Source organism: Patiria miniata, unplaced genomic scaffold (assembly GCF_015706575.1).
Source record: "Patiria miniata isolate m_02_andy unplaced genomic scaffold, ASM1570657v1 HiC_scaffold_26, whole genome shotgun sequence".
NCBI lineage: Eukaryota > Metazoa > Echinodermata > Asteroidea > Valvatida > Asterinidae > Patiria > Patiria miniata.
The window spans coordinates 318,529-331,873 of NW_024037065.1; the positions used below are offsets into that span (position 1 = coordinate 318,529).

The 13,345-nt window shown below is 40.9% G+C and overlaps 1 protein-coding gene across 1 annotated transcript; it reads right to left on the reverse strand.

The window, feature by feature from the left end:
* Positions 1–3,657: 3,657 nt before the first annotated feature.
* Positions 3,658–4,437, reverse strand: LOC119733664 (acidic repeat-containing protein-like). The gene has a single exon (XM_038207061.1). The coding sequence runs from the start codon at positions 4,435–4,437 to the stop codon at positions 3,658–3,660; it is 780 nt and encodes a 259-aa protein (XP_038062989.1).
* Between the last annotated feature and the right edge of the window lie 8,908 nt (positions 4,438–13,345).

The window sequence follows — 13,345 nt, forward strand, 5'->3', positions numbered from 1 at the left end:
GTCGTTTAATATCCTTCTAACCGTAAAGTATAGATGAAAATTAAATAAGGCTTCAACGTAACGGTTGTTCGCGTTTAAAATATCGATTCCAACACCACAGTCCGTTGTAGCGCAATAGATTGCAAAGTTTAACTGATTTTGATAAAAAGACATTGGGTCTATTTTCCAACGAAGTAAAGCATCGTTGGTATTGAGGCGAGATATTTTATAGTCTGAGATTAAGTCGGGGAACGGGGTTAAAAACGTTTTAGACGCGTTGACCGTAATCTCGAGTTTGCCAGTGAGATACGGACTGTCTAGTACATGCACCGAGGTGGTAGCATGCCTTTAGCTACATTTTGATTTACTTGTCTCGTTACCTGATCAGCTATCGATTGTATCTGCTTTTTAAACGACTTAAAATCACTCATTATTTTAGTTTCAGTTTTAATATAAAAAGACTATAAATTAAATGCATTCGTTTCACTTGTTTCATAATGAGCAGACGTTAAAATTAGAAGACGTCGTAGATAATTTAAACCGTCAAAAATCTGTACGCGTAAAAAGGGTGATTTTAACGCCGGATATTTTAATATTTCCAGCGCCACGGAGATTGACTGGTTTACGCAAATAGATGGGAGACCTGCGTTTACCACAGATAAACCTCCCCTCATACCCGCAGAGTTTCTTTCAGATGTACACATAAGAACGCCGGATAGAGATTTTATAGAGCGATTGTTACCCGATAAACCATACCACTTTTTATTTAACGATGAAAATGTTTTACAAAAAAATATAAACGATCTTATAAAAGCGTACGAAGACAATAGACTAGAATCCGTTTTAGAATCAAACAAAAGAAAAAGAGCTATTATACCTGAACGGCGAGGGTTGATTTTAGCCGCCATGTCTTCAGAAATACCAAAAACTAAATTAGAATTTAATACGCTTCAATCTTTAGTAAGAATATTCTTTGTTAGAGAAAGAAAAAATCTTTGAAGGTGAGGAATTGACTTTAAAGTTTATTGAAGGAGAAATAGGTGCGAGCGAATTGAGCGAGTTGAGAGATAGTATAGATGCAGGGGTGATTATAAGAGAAAGTCTTATCGTGACGGGTGATGGTTTAGATTTTATTCCTCCGAGTTATTTAGAGCCTTTACCACTCGGAAGTATCGGTTCGGTCATCATACCACCGGGGTGGTACGACGTCGATTGATTCGATTTCATTTTAAATTCTATACCCGGGGTAAGTTTTCGAATATTGAGAGAATCTAAAAAGGTGACGTTGGTGATAACCGACGTAAATCTCAAATTGCGCTTGAACAAAGAAGTATCTCGATTACTCAATTTACCCAAAGGAAGACTGGTACCCAAAGTGGTCTTACGACGTTAATCCGTTTACATTTTTGTTTATTCGCTGCCCGCAATTAAGTACGAGTGAAAACTTTTTAATGGTCGTCCTTCTGACATCTTAAAAATCGTACCCGTGGCTATGTGCGAACCCGACATTGATAGAGCCGAGGGATTCACAAATCTTAAAAACGGTATAATCGACAAACTGACATTTTCTATCAGCGGTGAAAAAGGACAGGTATTCAACAATAAGGGTGAGGGTATCATTATCGAGTTGGAGATCTTTTAATTTTAAAATCTTTTTATATTAAAAACATGAGTGTAGATGGTAAGGCGTTATACCCCGATATTTCTGGAGATGTACTCCGATTAAATAGTAACGAAGAAACAAAAGTATACAGACTTAAAAAGATTGCAGCGATTCGATCTTTATTCTTGAAAGAGAGAGACCACCGAGAGCGCACTTATAAAAAAATTAAGAGAATGATCGATAGTATTAATTACGTAGAGCTAGGATAAGAAGGGTTGGGGGCTACAGCGGGGGCTGTCAGTATTCCCGCTCTCTTGGGTGTTATATCAGCCCCCGCTGGATTGGTGCTAGAAGGAACGTTTATAGGCGCTTTTGGTGTAGATATTCTGCTTAGTATCACATCTAAGCGATTATCCGCCAAGCTGAAAAAAAATATATTAGCGGACTCCAAACTTAACACGATTGAAGATTACGTGTCTCAAGCTATCAACGACGGAGATATATCGCACGAAGAGTTCTTATTGATTACGAGAGAGCACGCAAAATTTAACGAGCTTAAGCAGAAAATTAGAACAAAGAGCAGCACAAAGCTTCAAAAAATTAAAACGATACAGACTTTGAAAAAGAAGTTAAAAAACAGGTAGACGAACAGCTGGCAAAAGAAAAACAATCTCTTATCGAAAAACTTACAAGTTCAAATTCTCGGTAAATAAACATTATGAAAGTGATCCACCGAGTTATACCTCTATTCGCCTCTTAGGGCGTCACCCTCGGCCCCGCCTTTATTGTAGTGGTCATCGTATCTTTTTAGTGCTTTATTAAATTGATTGCGAGTCACTTTAAATAAATCTCTAACTCGTTCTTTGTCTAATCCAACTACATTATAAAAACACGATGCTATTAACGACCGTTTAACAAATCCATTTCCCCTCAATGTTTTGTAATTAACGAGCTCGTTATATTTATTGATTGTTTCTTGGACATCTTCTGAGTCTTGCTCTGGACACACACAAAAAATAAGTTTCTCCACAGTTTTTCTTTTATTTCTTTTTAAAATTGACCAATTGATACGATCCTCTTGCGCATTTTCTGTCGAAAAATCAAAGTAACGTGAAACTATTTCACTGCAAGTTTCAAAATTTAAAAAAAAACATTCTCGATGATAATATGGTGATCGCATTGATCTGTTTTATCACATAGCTCGAGGTTCATTTATTACAAATGATTTATTTTTTTAAATAAAGTTTTTAATCATAAAAACCTCTCTATCCCTTTAATAAAGAGATAGTAAGAGCCTGGTCTGGTGCCTAGACAGAGGGAGATATGGGGTTTGTCGCCATACCTCCCACGTATAATATAACACCTCGGAGAGAGAAGAGATATATTTGGGGAGCTAGAGGGGGAGATATATTTGGGGAAGGGGGATCATTGGGAGGGGGCGGGGCTAAGTGGAGGGGAGGGGAGGGGGCAGAGGAGGGGGCGGGGAGGGGGATCATAGAGGTTGGAAATTTATAAAAATTGTTATAAAAAAGTTATAAAAATTGCACTTCAGAAATAACAGCACTAAAACGGAAATTGTGATTGAGTTTTGACTGCTGCCGTAAATTTGTATTTTTACGGGAGACTTCCGTATTATTTTCTCCATAAAGATACGGATTTGTTTGAAGTGAAGTACAAGTACGGACTTTTCCCCTAAAACCCGTAAAAACACGAACTTTACCTGAAAAATCCGTACAATTACGGACTTGCCCTGTAAACCCGTAAAAATACGGACTCTCTCTGTCAGAACCCGTACAGATACGGTCTTTTCCCGTCAAACCCGTACAACTACGGACTTTTCCCATGAAAGCCGTGCAAATACGGACTTTTCCCGTAAAAGCCGTGCAAATACTGACTTTTCCCGTTAAATGGATGTTACGTACGAATTCCGTATTGTTTTGTCCGTAAAAATACGGATATTTTTAACAGTGTATGTGCAATAAGCACAGCAACATTGACCAAAGATGAGCTACGCTGCCGGAGCCTTACAAGTTCAGCTAGTGGAAATGCACCCTCAAAACGATCACCGTAGTTTCTCACTGCATCACCGTCGTTGCCAAGTACAGCTGGAACTCAATTGAAATTGTTACCTGGTTGAAGTTGCTGAACCATTCCCTCAAGGATGTTTGCTCGATTGATAAAGTCATTGCGGAAAGCTCGCTGTTCCTCCAGAATGGAACGACAACAGGGTCTTCCGCCAATCCCATGCCATCATCTTGGCGTTCATTGTTATTTTCATTCTCATTGTCTGAGCTGTCCGCCGCACTGTCTTCCATATTGTCATTATTTTCATTTTCATTGTCGGAGCTGTCCGCCGCGCTGTCTTCCACGTTGTCATTATTTTCATTCTCATTGTCTGAGCTGTCCGCCGCGCTGTCTTCCATATTGTCATTATTTTCATTCTCATTGTCTGAGCTGTCCGCCGGGCTGTCTTCCACATTGTCATTATTTTCATTCTCATTGTCTGAGCTGTCCGCCGCGTTGTCTTCCACATCATCATTTGTACTATCTGCAGTGCTGTCATCGTCACTGTCTGGTACAATGTCATCTGCACAGTCGTCACTGTCGTCAGCACTGTCATCTCTACTACAGTTGCCCCCATCGTCGTTCCCCCCGTCATCATCACCTTTTTTCCCTATTACCATCCCTAAAGATGTACACTCCATCGTCCCTTCCATTACACTTATTTTCCTTGTTCTCAGCCCCGTTGGTCTTGTTGCTTTTATCTTCATTGTTGTTCTCACAGCCGCTGTTCTCTCTACACTCGTCTTCATTGTTGTCCTCATCCCCGTTGTCCTTGTTGCTCTCGTCTTCATTGTTGTTCTCACCTTCTGCCAGGCCTGTCCCAGATGCAGATCTTTCTACAACAGTATATTCGAGCTGAAATAAACCGACGCATCATGATCTTAATGTTTTTTGTATTAAGCTTCTCACTTAAGAGTGAGTGGTGGATTGAGGGATATCCTCTTTGTACTATAAAGAAGAATGTTTCTCTACCAAAGCTAACTTTTTGTTGACACATATAACGGTTGTGAAAACAAGTGATCTGCAGACCACGTGTCGCCTTTTTTCAAGGTCGATCCCTGCGTAGTATTGTTTTGTGCTTTTAAAAAGTGATTACTTTTCCAATTTGAAACGACCTCAATTAACCCCTACATGACCTTTGACGTCAAATTCCGGAAAGGTTGTGATGAAACACCACCCACGGACTACTCCATCCAATTGACATTTAAAGAAAAAGAAGAATCATTTAAAGCACATTTCAACAATGACCTCTTATGACCCCTACGTGACCTATGACCTTAGGTATGTAGCGAAGAATTGTGTTTTCCCATCCAAGGGTCACTGCAACCAAGTTTCATTAAATCCATAAAAGCATGTGTACGTTATATATTTTGTCAATATTTTTTTATGCATTTGTAAACCATCACCTCAAATGACCCCTAAATGTCTCTTGACCTACAATTTCGGAAGAGTTGTGATGAACGGCCCCCATCCAAGGATCACTCCTCAGCAATCCAATGAAGAATTGTGTTTTGAAATTGCACTGACCCAAGGGTGACCGGTCCAAGTTTCATCAAAGTCAATGAAAGCACATTTCTGTCAGAACATACACGAAGATACGGAGCCTTGGTTATACAAGGATAAGGAAAAACGGTCATACAGAATTTAGGACTTTTTTTTAGGTCCCAATTAAAACTTCCGGAAAACAATGGGAAAATCACACTGTAAAACCTCCATTCCTGTAACAAGTACCTTTTTTTTTCTTGCGTTTTTCTACCCTTTTCTTTTACTTAGTTTACTTTCCCTTTGAAGCCCCGCCCATCTTTCTTCCGAAGTCTCTTTCGTGTTGATTTAAAACTGTTCTGTCATCTGACAAGAAAAAAAAAAGTGTTTTACATACATGTACATGTACATACGTTAAACCCCTCGTGTCTCGATGAGAGTGGTTCACGAGGAATATCCCAGTGTATAGAACAAAACAGTGATCATTACAAACCCTAACAATCCTGAATCCTCCAATTTTGATATGATTTTGCACACAAATATTGCCTCAAAGCACTGAAAATCCTTGACAGTCTGTGCCTTTTTTCCTCCCACATTAAAATTGTTTCGGTTTAAAATCTATGGACACAGCTGCTAATAAGAAAAAAGACGGTTACAACAAACTAATTTACGTTTTGATACGTCCTATGGTCACAGAATTCACTTGTTTAGGGTCCGCTCATAAGTCCGACGCCTCATAGGTCCGACGCCTCATACGTCCGACAAAATCGCATCCCCTAAGCACATTAGGGCCCATAAAACCGAAGCCTCATAGGTCCGACGCCTCATAAGTCCGACGCCTCATAGCTCCGACGCCTCATAGCTCCGACGCCTCGTACGTCCGAAAAATTAAACGCCTCGTTTTTGAGGCGTCGGACTTATGAGGCGTCGGACTTATGAGGCGTCGGACTTATGAGGCGTCGGACTTATGAGGCGTCGGACTTATGAGGCGTCGGACTTATGAGGCGTCGGACTTATGAGGCGTCGGACTTATGAGGCGTCGGACTTATGAGGCGTCGGACTTATGAGGCGTCGGACTTATGAGGCGTCGGACTTATGAGGCGTCGGACTTATGAGGCGTCGGACTTATGAGGCGTCGGACTTATGAGGCGTCGGACTTATGAGGCGTCGGACTTATGAGGCGTCGGACTTATGAGGCGTCGGACTTATGAGGCGTCGGACTTATGAGGCGTCGGACTTATGAGGCGTCGGACTTATGAGGCGTCGGACTTATGAGGCGTCGGACTTATGAGGCGTCGGACTTATGAGGCGTCGGACTTATGAGGCGTCGGACTTATGAGGCGTCGGACTTATGAGGCGTCGGACTTATGAGGCGTCGGACTTATGAGGCGTCGGACTTATGAGGCGTCGGACTTATGAGGCGTCGGACTTATGAGGCGTCGGACTTATGAGGCGTCGGACTTATGAGGCGTCGGACTTATGAGGCGTCGGACTTATGAGGCGTCGGACTTATGAGGCGTCGGACTTATGAGGCGTCGGACTTATGAGGCGTCGGACTTATGAGGCGTCGGACTTATGAGGCGTCGGACTTATGAGGCGTCGGACTTATGAGGCGTCGGACTTATGAGGCGTCGGACTTATGAGGCGTCGGACTTATGAGGCGTCGGACTTATGAGGCGTCGGACTTATGAGGCGTCGGACTTATGAGGCGTCGGACTTATGAGGCGTCGGACTTATGAGGCGTCGGACTTATGAGGCGTCGGACTTATGAGGCGTCGGACTTATGAGGCGTCGGACTTATGAGGCGTCGGACTTATGAGGCGTCGGACTTATGAGGCGTCGGACTTATGAGGCGTCGGACTTATGAGGCGTCGGACTTATGAGGCGTCGGACTTATGAGGCGTCGGACTTATGAGGCGTCGGACTTATGAGGCGTCGGACTTGTTTGCATGCTTATATGTGCATTTATATGTCGTTACTTAGCCTCCAAGCACAACACAACATAAGTTTTGATTTGATGATACACAATGTGTTACCAACATGACAAGTGATGACGATTAATTATGATTAAATTGTAACTTGGTGTTAAAGCTTCATGTTCTTGATAATTAGTGGCGTTTACGAAGTCATCACAAATCGCGGCATCATTTCAAACAGCAAAAGCAAAAGACACACAGGTAAGTCTAGCAAACCCCCCACCAGAGACCCCTGCAACTGCCCCATCAGTTGATGAGACGGCCCAAGACACGGCTGTTTTGTCCCTCTCGCCCACCCCCTGTCACCCCTGCTGGGTCAAGTCCGGTCTCCATGGCCTGCCAATTCCCCCCCCCCCCCCCTATGGACAGCGAGGTAAACCCCGAGCTATGTTCCAGCTGATGAAGACGGTGGAGGCGTCCCCACCCCATAGCCCAGCATCATCCATGCCCTCTTTGGAAGGCCAGAATTTAGGCAGTGAGATGTCCATGGAGACATTCAGGTCTACCGCCTCGCCCACAAGGAGTTCACCCGAGTTGAGGTGTTCTTGGACGGAGCGTTGATCAAGAAGGATGATCATCGGACATCCTACGTCAAGGCCATCGAGGTGGACGAGCAGAACCGACCCACCGGATTTTTTTTACATAGTTCTTACGTTCAAAGATTTTAAAGTTTAGTATCAAAGTTAAACATGTTCACAAGTCTAACATTTTCACGAGTTAAATGTTTTATTTAAAGTTTTTGTCGGACATCAGATTTAAAATCATGTAAAAAACAAATGTTAAGCAAAAAGACACTTAATTGATGCACGAGTTAATTCTTCATAGAAATTGACAATTGGGTAAATATTTAAATTTGTGGAAACTTCGAAAGTGTAAATAATCTAGTAAATATATAGGCTTAATTTCTTTTTATTCAGTGTAAAATTACTTACTGAAATCATTCCATTTTCTAATCTGTAAAACTCTTGTAAACGTGTAATTAGTGTGAAGTGAACTTTTGTAATATACATGTATAATATCGTCACCGTTTTCACGAACAGCCACATACTATATATATTATGTTGATTTTGAAGAAAAGTGTTTTCGAGATAATCGCAAAAGAAGTTTCTCATATTTTAAAACTGCAAGAAATCCTACTTTGCAACAATTTTGTGCAGCAAGGAAACCATCACACGATTCTACGTGAGCTGAAGTTTTACATAAACCCGGTAATAAGACTTAATACAGCAGTTAATTAGTGAAAATTAATTAGTAAAGATATGTTGCTCTTTGTGAAAACGCAAATTCACGTTTCCGACATATTGGCCCTTTCTGTTCATCGTGTATTTCCATAGGCGCGCGTGAGTACGCGCGCGCAGCTGAAATGTAACAAAGATATGTGGCTCTTCGTGAAAACGCAAATCTCATTTGACCTACTTTTACGTATTTCTGTGCAATGGGTTTTGTACGCGTTCAAGGGGCTAAAATGTATGTGGCTGTTCGTGAAAACGCAAAATGCATTTATCAATATTTCTGCCCCTAGCAACATTAATGTAACTTAGAAATTAATGATGTTTTGCTTACAGAAACATGTCAAAATGGTTAAGTACATTGTTTTAATGCGAAATATTGAAAAAAATCAAAATCAAAAAAATTGTAATTTTGGACATGTGTGGCTCTTCGTGAAAACGATGACGATATAAGTGTAAATTGGACATTTAAAAATTAATGTAAATTGGACAGTTAAAAATAAGTGTAAATCAGTGTAAATAAGTTTTCAAATTAACCTTAAATTCCAAGTGCTGACTTCTTAAAAAGAAAAGTCTGTCCATTTTCCGGGATCTAAGTGTTTTTTTTAAAAGGGTCCCTTTTCCAGCAAGTATAGGCATGTACATATACATTTAGTTAAAATCCGCCTCAAAAATTTGTCTAAAGTTTATCTTAAAATGTCTGCCGATGACTTTGTGTAAAATGTAGAGTAAATTTTCTGTTAAATACCTGTGCATATTTAATAAGCAACATTTGATTCATATTCTGTATAATCATACCCTGTGAAATTTGTGAATATTTAATGAGGTAAATCTTGGTGTTCTTGTACATCTTACACTGTGTACAAATTCTTGTGAATACTTAATGAGCTTTGAAATCAGCCCCCTCCCCCTGTTTTCTATTGAATTATACGGAAAAAAGTTGCCCCTTATGATTTCTTTATATAGACAAAATTAATTATTTTTAATATGGTTATGGAGTATAAGGCCATACACCACCATGCTCGGCCCTTTGTAGCGGAAAATGTAGGGACGTATAGTCAGTTTATTTACTACGTCATTCCTATTGCACTAACGTTAATTCAGTGTGTGTTGGTGACTGGGCGGAGCGTAAGAGCACATTGGCTGAATGCACGTACGCTATTGGTTTCCTAAGATCAATAGGTTTAGTACATGCATATGTGTTGGTGCGGCGTATGCATGTTCACGTGAGGGCTATTCGCGTGATCGCGCGGAGGAGTTGTGCCGTGGACAGCGGACGGTAAGGTCGTTTATTGCTCGCGCTCTGTGCATTGGGTAATGCTGACGTGCACTGTGTAAATTGCGCTGGCCCTGACTGCTGAAGTTGCGCTGTGTGATGCTGACGCGCAGCCGTACTGGTGAATGTACTGTACGATGCTGACGCTAGCTTGCATGGGTAAAGCGTAAATCACGTTAAGGCTGACAGCGTGTATTACTTACATTGGCGTGCATTACTTACATTGGCGTGTGTTATTTACATTGGCGTACACTACTTACATTGGTGTGTGATATTTACATGAGTGTACATTGCTTACATTAGTGTCCGTTGCTGACTTAGTGTGCACTGTTTACATAGGTGTACTTTGTTGACTTAGTGTACATTGTTGACTTAGTGTACGTTGTTTACGTAGTGTACATTGTTTACTTAGTGTACGTTGTTGACTTAGCCGTGCATTGTTTACATTGTTTACATTGGGCGCATTGCTCAAGCTGTGCGCGGTAATTGCTGATTAGGTGAGCTGTTAGCTGACTCGCAAGTATATTTAAGTGACCCTGATAATTAACAACTCATTAAGACTCAATCACTACTTCACATTTCTTGATTATTGTTTAATAAATTACAATCATATTTGTGGTGCCGACATTCCTGTTGTACAGGCGTTTTTGTTGTTGGTTTATTGTGCAATTAACAGAAAGTAATCACAATCATCATAATCGGCGGTATATTTCCTCCAAAACGGACCTGCTCCCTAAGCCTTGTGGTCGCTCTGAGTGGTCTCTCGTCTTGGGAAAGCTCGGGTTCGGGAAGATCAGCTTCACTTTAATAGGTGTCAGACTTGGTCCCAACGAACTTTGGTTTGGCCCGGGGAGATCCCCGCCACAGTACTGATGAACTCCAAGAACATTTTCAAATAGCCTAGTAGCCGCAGTACTTTAGTTTTATGTTAACGATAGTGGATGGATAACAGATGCGTTCTCAAGCAACTTGATGGCTATTGGATAAAGTATGTCGTGGTGACTTTACACGGCTGTTTCGAGCGCAAGGAAGTGCGCCCTCAGTTGTTCGATATTAGTTAGCTGATTTGATATGCAAATTACTTCGTCCGTATCGCGTACGGGTCATTTTCGAGGCCAGGGGTTGGTATGGTACCGTTTGATCATAATTTTCATTGGAGGAAATGTGACCTTTCTTGTAAGCTCATGAATATTACAATTCAGAAGGTAAGCGCCGTTTCCCGGCGAGTCAGCCACGGTTTTCTTGCGAAATAAGCGTTGAAAAAGTCACTCAATGTTCGATGTAACGGCCGTACTTTCCCTGCCAAGTTCAAAAATGTCAATTTTCAGTGCTTCGTGTTCTCGTTGTCGGAGTTTTCACGGGGAAAGTTAGCATCTAGAAGACAAGAGAAGACCTTTGGCTTCATTTTAGTCCAACAGGTAAGTCTGGGCCATACGATTTTTAACCGATACCCACGTGCATTATGTAGGCCCCAACACGCACAATCCCATTTCAGTGCGCTGTACGCGGTTGACTCGTATACAAAAGCGTGTATACGTGATCGAGCACACATCATTTACAGTACATGTGGGATGGTCACCGTGGACAGACAGGTGGGTGGGGACTGGGAATTAGGGCGATCTGCACGCTTTAGTTATCGCTAATATTAAGTTGATGTTCCTCAATCCTCATTTATGATTTATATTACTACTCCTGATATCAAAAAGAAAAGAATTTAGTATCCAGACGCCAACTCCAGATTAAATGTCTTCTCAAATTTAAGCATTGACCTAGCTATGGATAAGAATTTTGAATAAAAAGTGGCGTCAGGTTGCAACATTTTTCTCAGAAAAAAAAAAGATATTGGCAATGATTGGGAAAATCATGTTTGCTTTGTTTCGCTATATTTTTAATATGGGTTATGAGAAATGGAATATATTGATAAAAAGACGGTATTTTCTTAGCATGGCATGAGTGGGTGATGGGAGGAAGTGGCGGACCAGTTGTTTGTTGTGTTCAATCACTACTCGCATTAGCAGAATAAACAATTTAAAGTAATTATTATATTTTCCTAAAAAGTGCCAAAAATTACAAAGGCTAGGATTCCCAACAGTAATTTTGCAAACCTTTAAATACATAACAGCGCTTAGAAAAATACAGCTTGGACCATTAAATACTGAAAACACATGTATGACATTGTTTCATTCAAATTGCCATTATTATTAAACTGGCATGTTTGGGTTTAATACTATTTGTGTCACAGTGTCACATTAGAATTCCTTATATACATGTATTTTTTATTTCTGAACAAAAACATTACAGCAGAAGTATTCTTCTTGTGACTACGGATGCTAGTGCCGAATGCATACATAGTGCCAAGTGCATACAGTGTAAGTTAGCCTTTTAACACTTTGCTCAAGGAAAAAAAGCAACACTCTATTTTCCAACATTTCTTTGGCATGAGAAGAATTGGCAAGAGACAAAATGACAATGCTGCAAATATGGGTAGGGATGTTCATTTGCGAATAAGTTAGTATTCAATATTCAAAACTGCATTTGATCGAATATTTGAAACAGCCCTACAAGTAGGCTCTATCTCTAGGGGACTCCAAATCACCTCTTGTGAAAAACTTGTTGGTGTCACATATACGTATGTATTTACATGATACTTTGTATTTACATGATACTTCTTTATTTTCATGCCTCATTCTTGCCGAGGGTCTGATGGGTCAACATTTCTGAGTGGACCTCGGGGAACGTACTCGTCAGGTGACGTCGCATCACAGTCATCAATCTGGCGAGGTTATCTTTCATGCCATGTACAACTCTACCAGCCCGATTGAAGTCTGTATGCAGGAGCTCCCCTCCTTGCTCATTGAGGAGCCCTAGCCCTACTCGGAATCTTGACAACTGCTGAATGGCATGGTTTTCCAAGAGATGGAGCTTGGGGGTGATGCTTGCAGAAGGAAATGAATCCCGGTATGAATGCAGAAATTGCTTGATGCATACATCTGAAAAGAGAAAAAAGAATATCAATTGTGAGAGGAATAAGACGCAAGAGTCGGCGCATACGACTGTGCAAAATTACATTTTGTGTGAATTACATAAAGCTGTTACATGTTAACATGTACCTGTGCGCTGAATGTCAACTTGGTCCAGTTGATTTGTATGATTGATCGCGTGGTGCACATCGGCAAATTGCAGGAAGATGGTTTTGAACAATTCACCGATCTCTGCTGCTCTTCGTTGAAGACGTGCATGTTCTGCAATCGGCAAGTCATCTAACGTTTCCTCAATTACACACCGAGGTTTTGCAGTGAGATCATCAATGACCTTTAGCTGCAAGGAATAGGAGATATCATATCAATACCTCATCCACCACGATGATTAGATTTTTGTCTATGATTATGAGGTGAATGCATTTAGTCTTAGAGCAGTGATTTGTTTTGAATGAAATTAAAAAACAAATTGTAATGTTTACCTGGCAGCATTTGTGGACATGATTGCCAACAAATGACTTCCCATGGTAAGCTTGCGGTGGACATTATGGGATTTAAGCACACTGTCCAGGCTGCTTGCAATGGGTCCACTGCCAAAGGTAAGTTCAGTCCTAGCAGCTTGTTGCTCCTGTTTTTGTTCAAAAAAATACTGAACTAAAGTTTCTTGTTAATTGTAAACATGTACAGAATGTATGGTAAAAGTGTGTCCACGTATTAACCCCCTGTTATCGCATAAACGATAAAAGGCCTTATACTCA

Bases quoted from the DNA above. Each gene is read 5' to 3' on its own strand.
- LOC119733664 (XM_038207061.1), bottom strand. From the start codon at position 4,437: ATGAAGACGAGAGCAACAAGGACAACGGGGATGAGGACAACAATGAAG.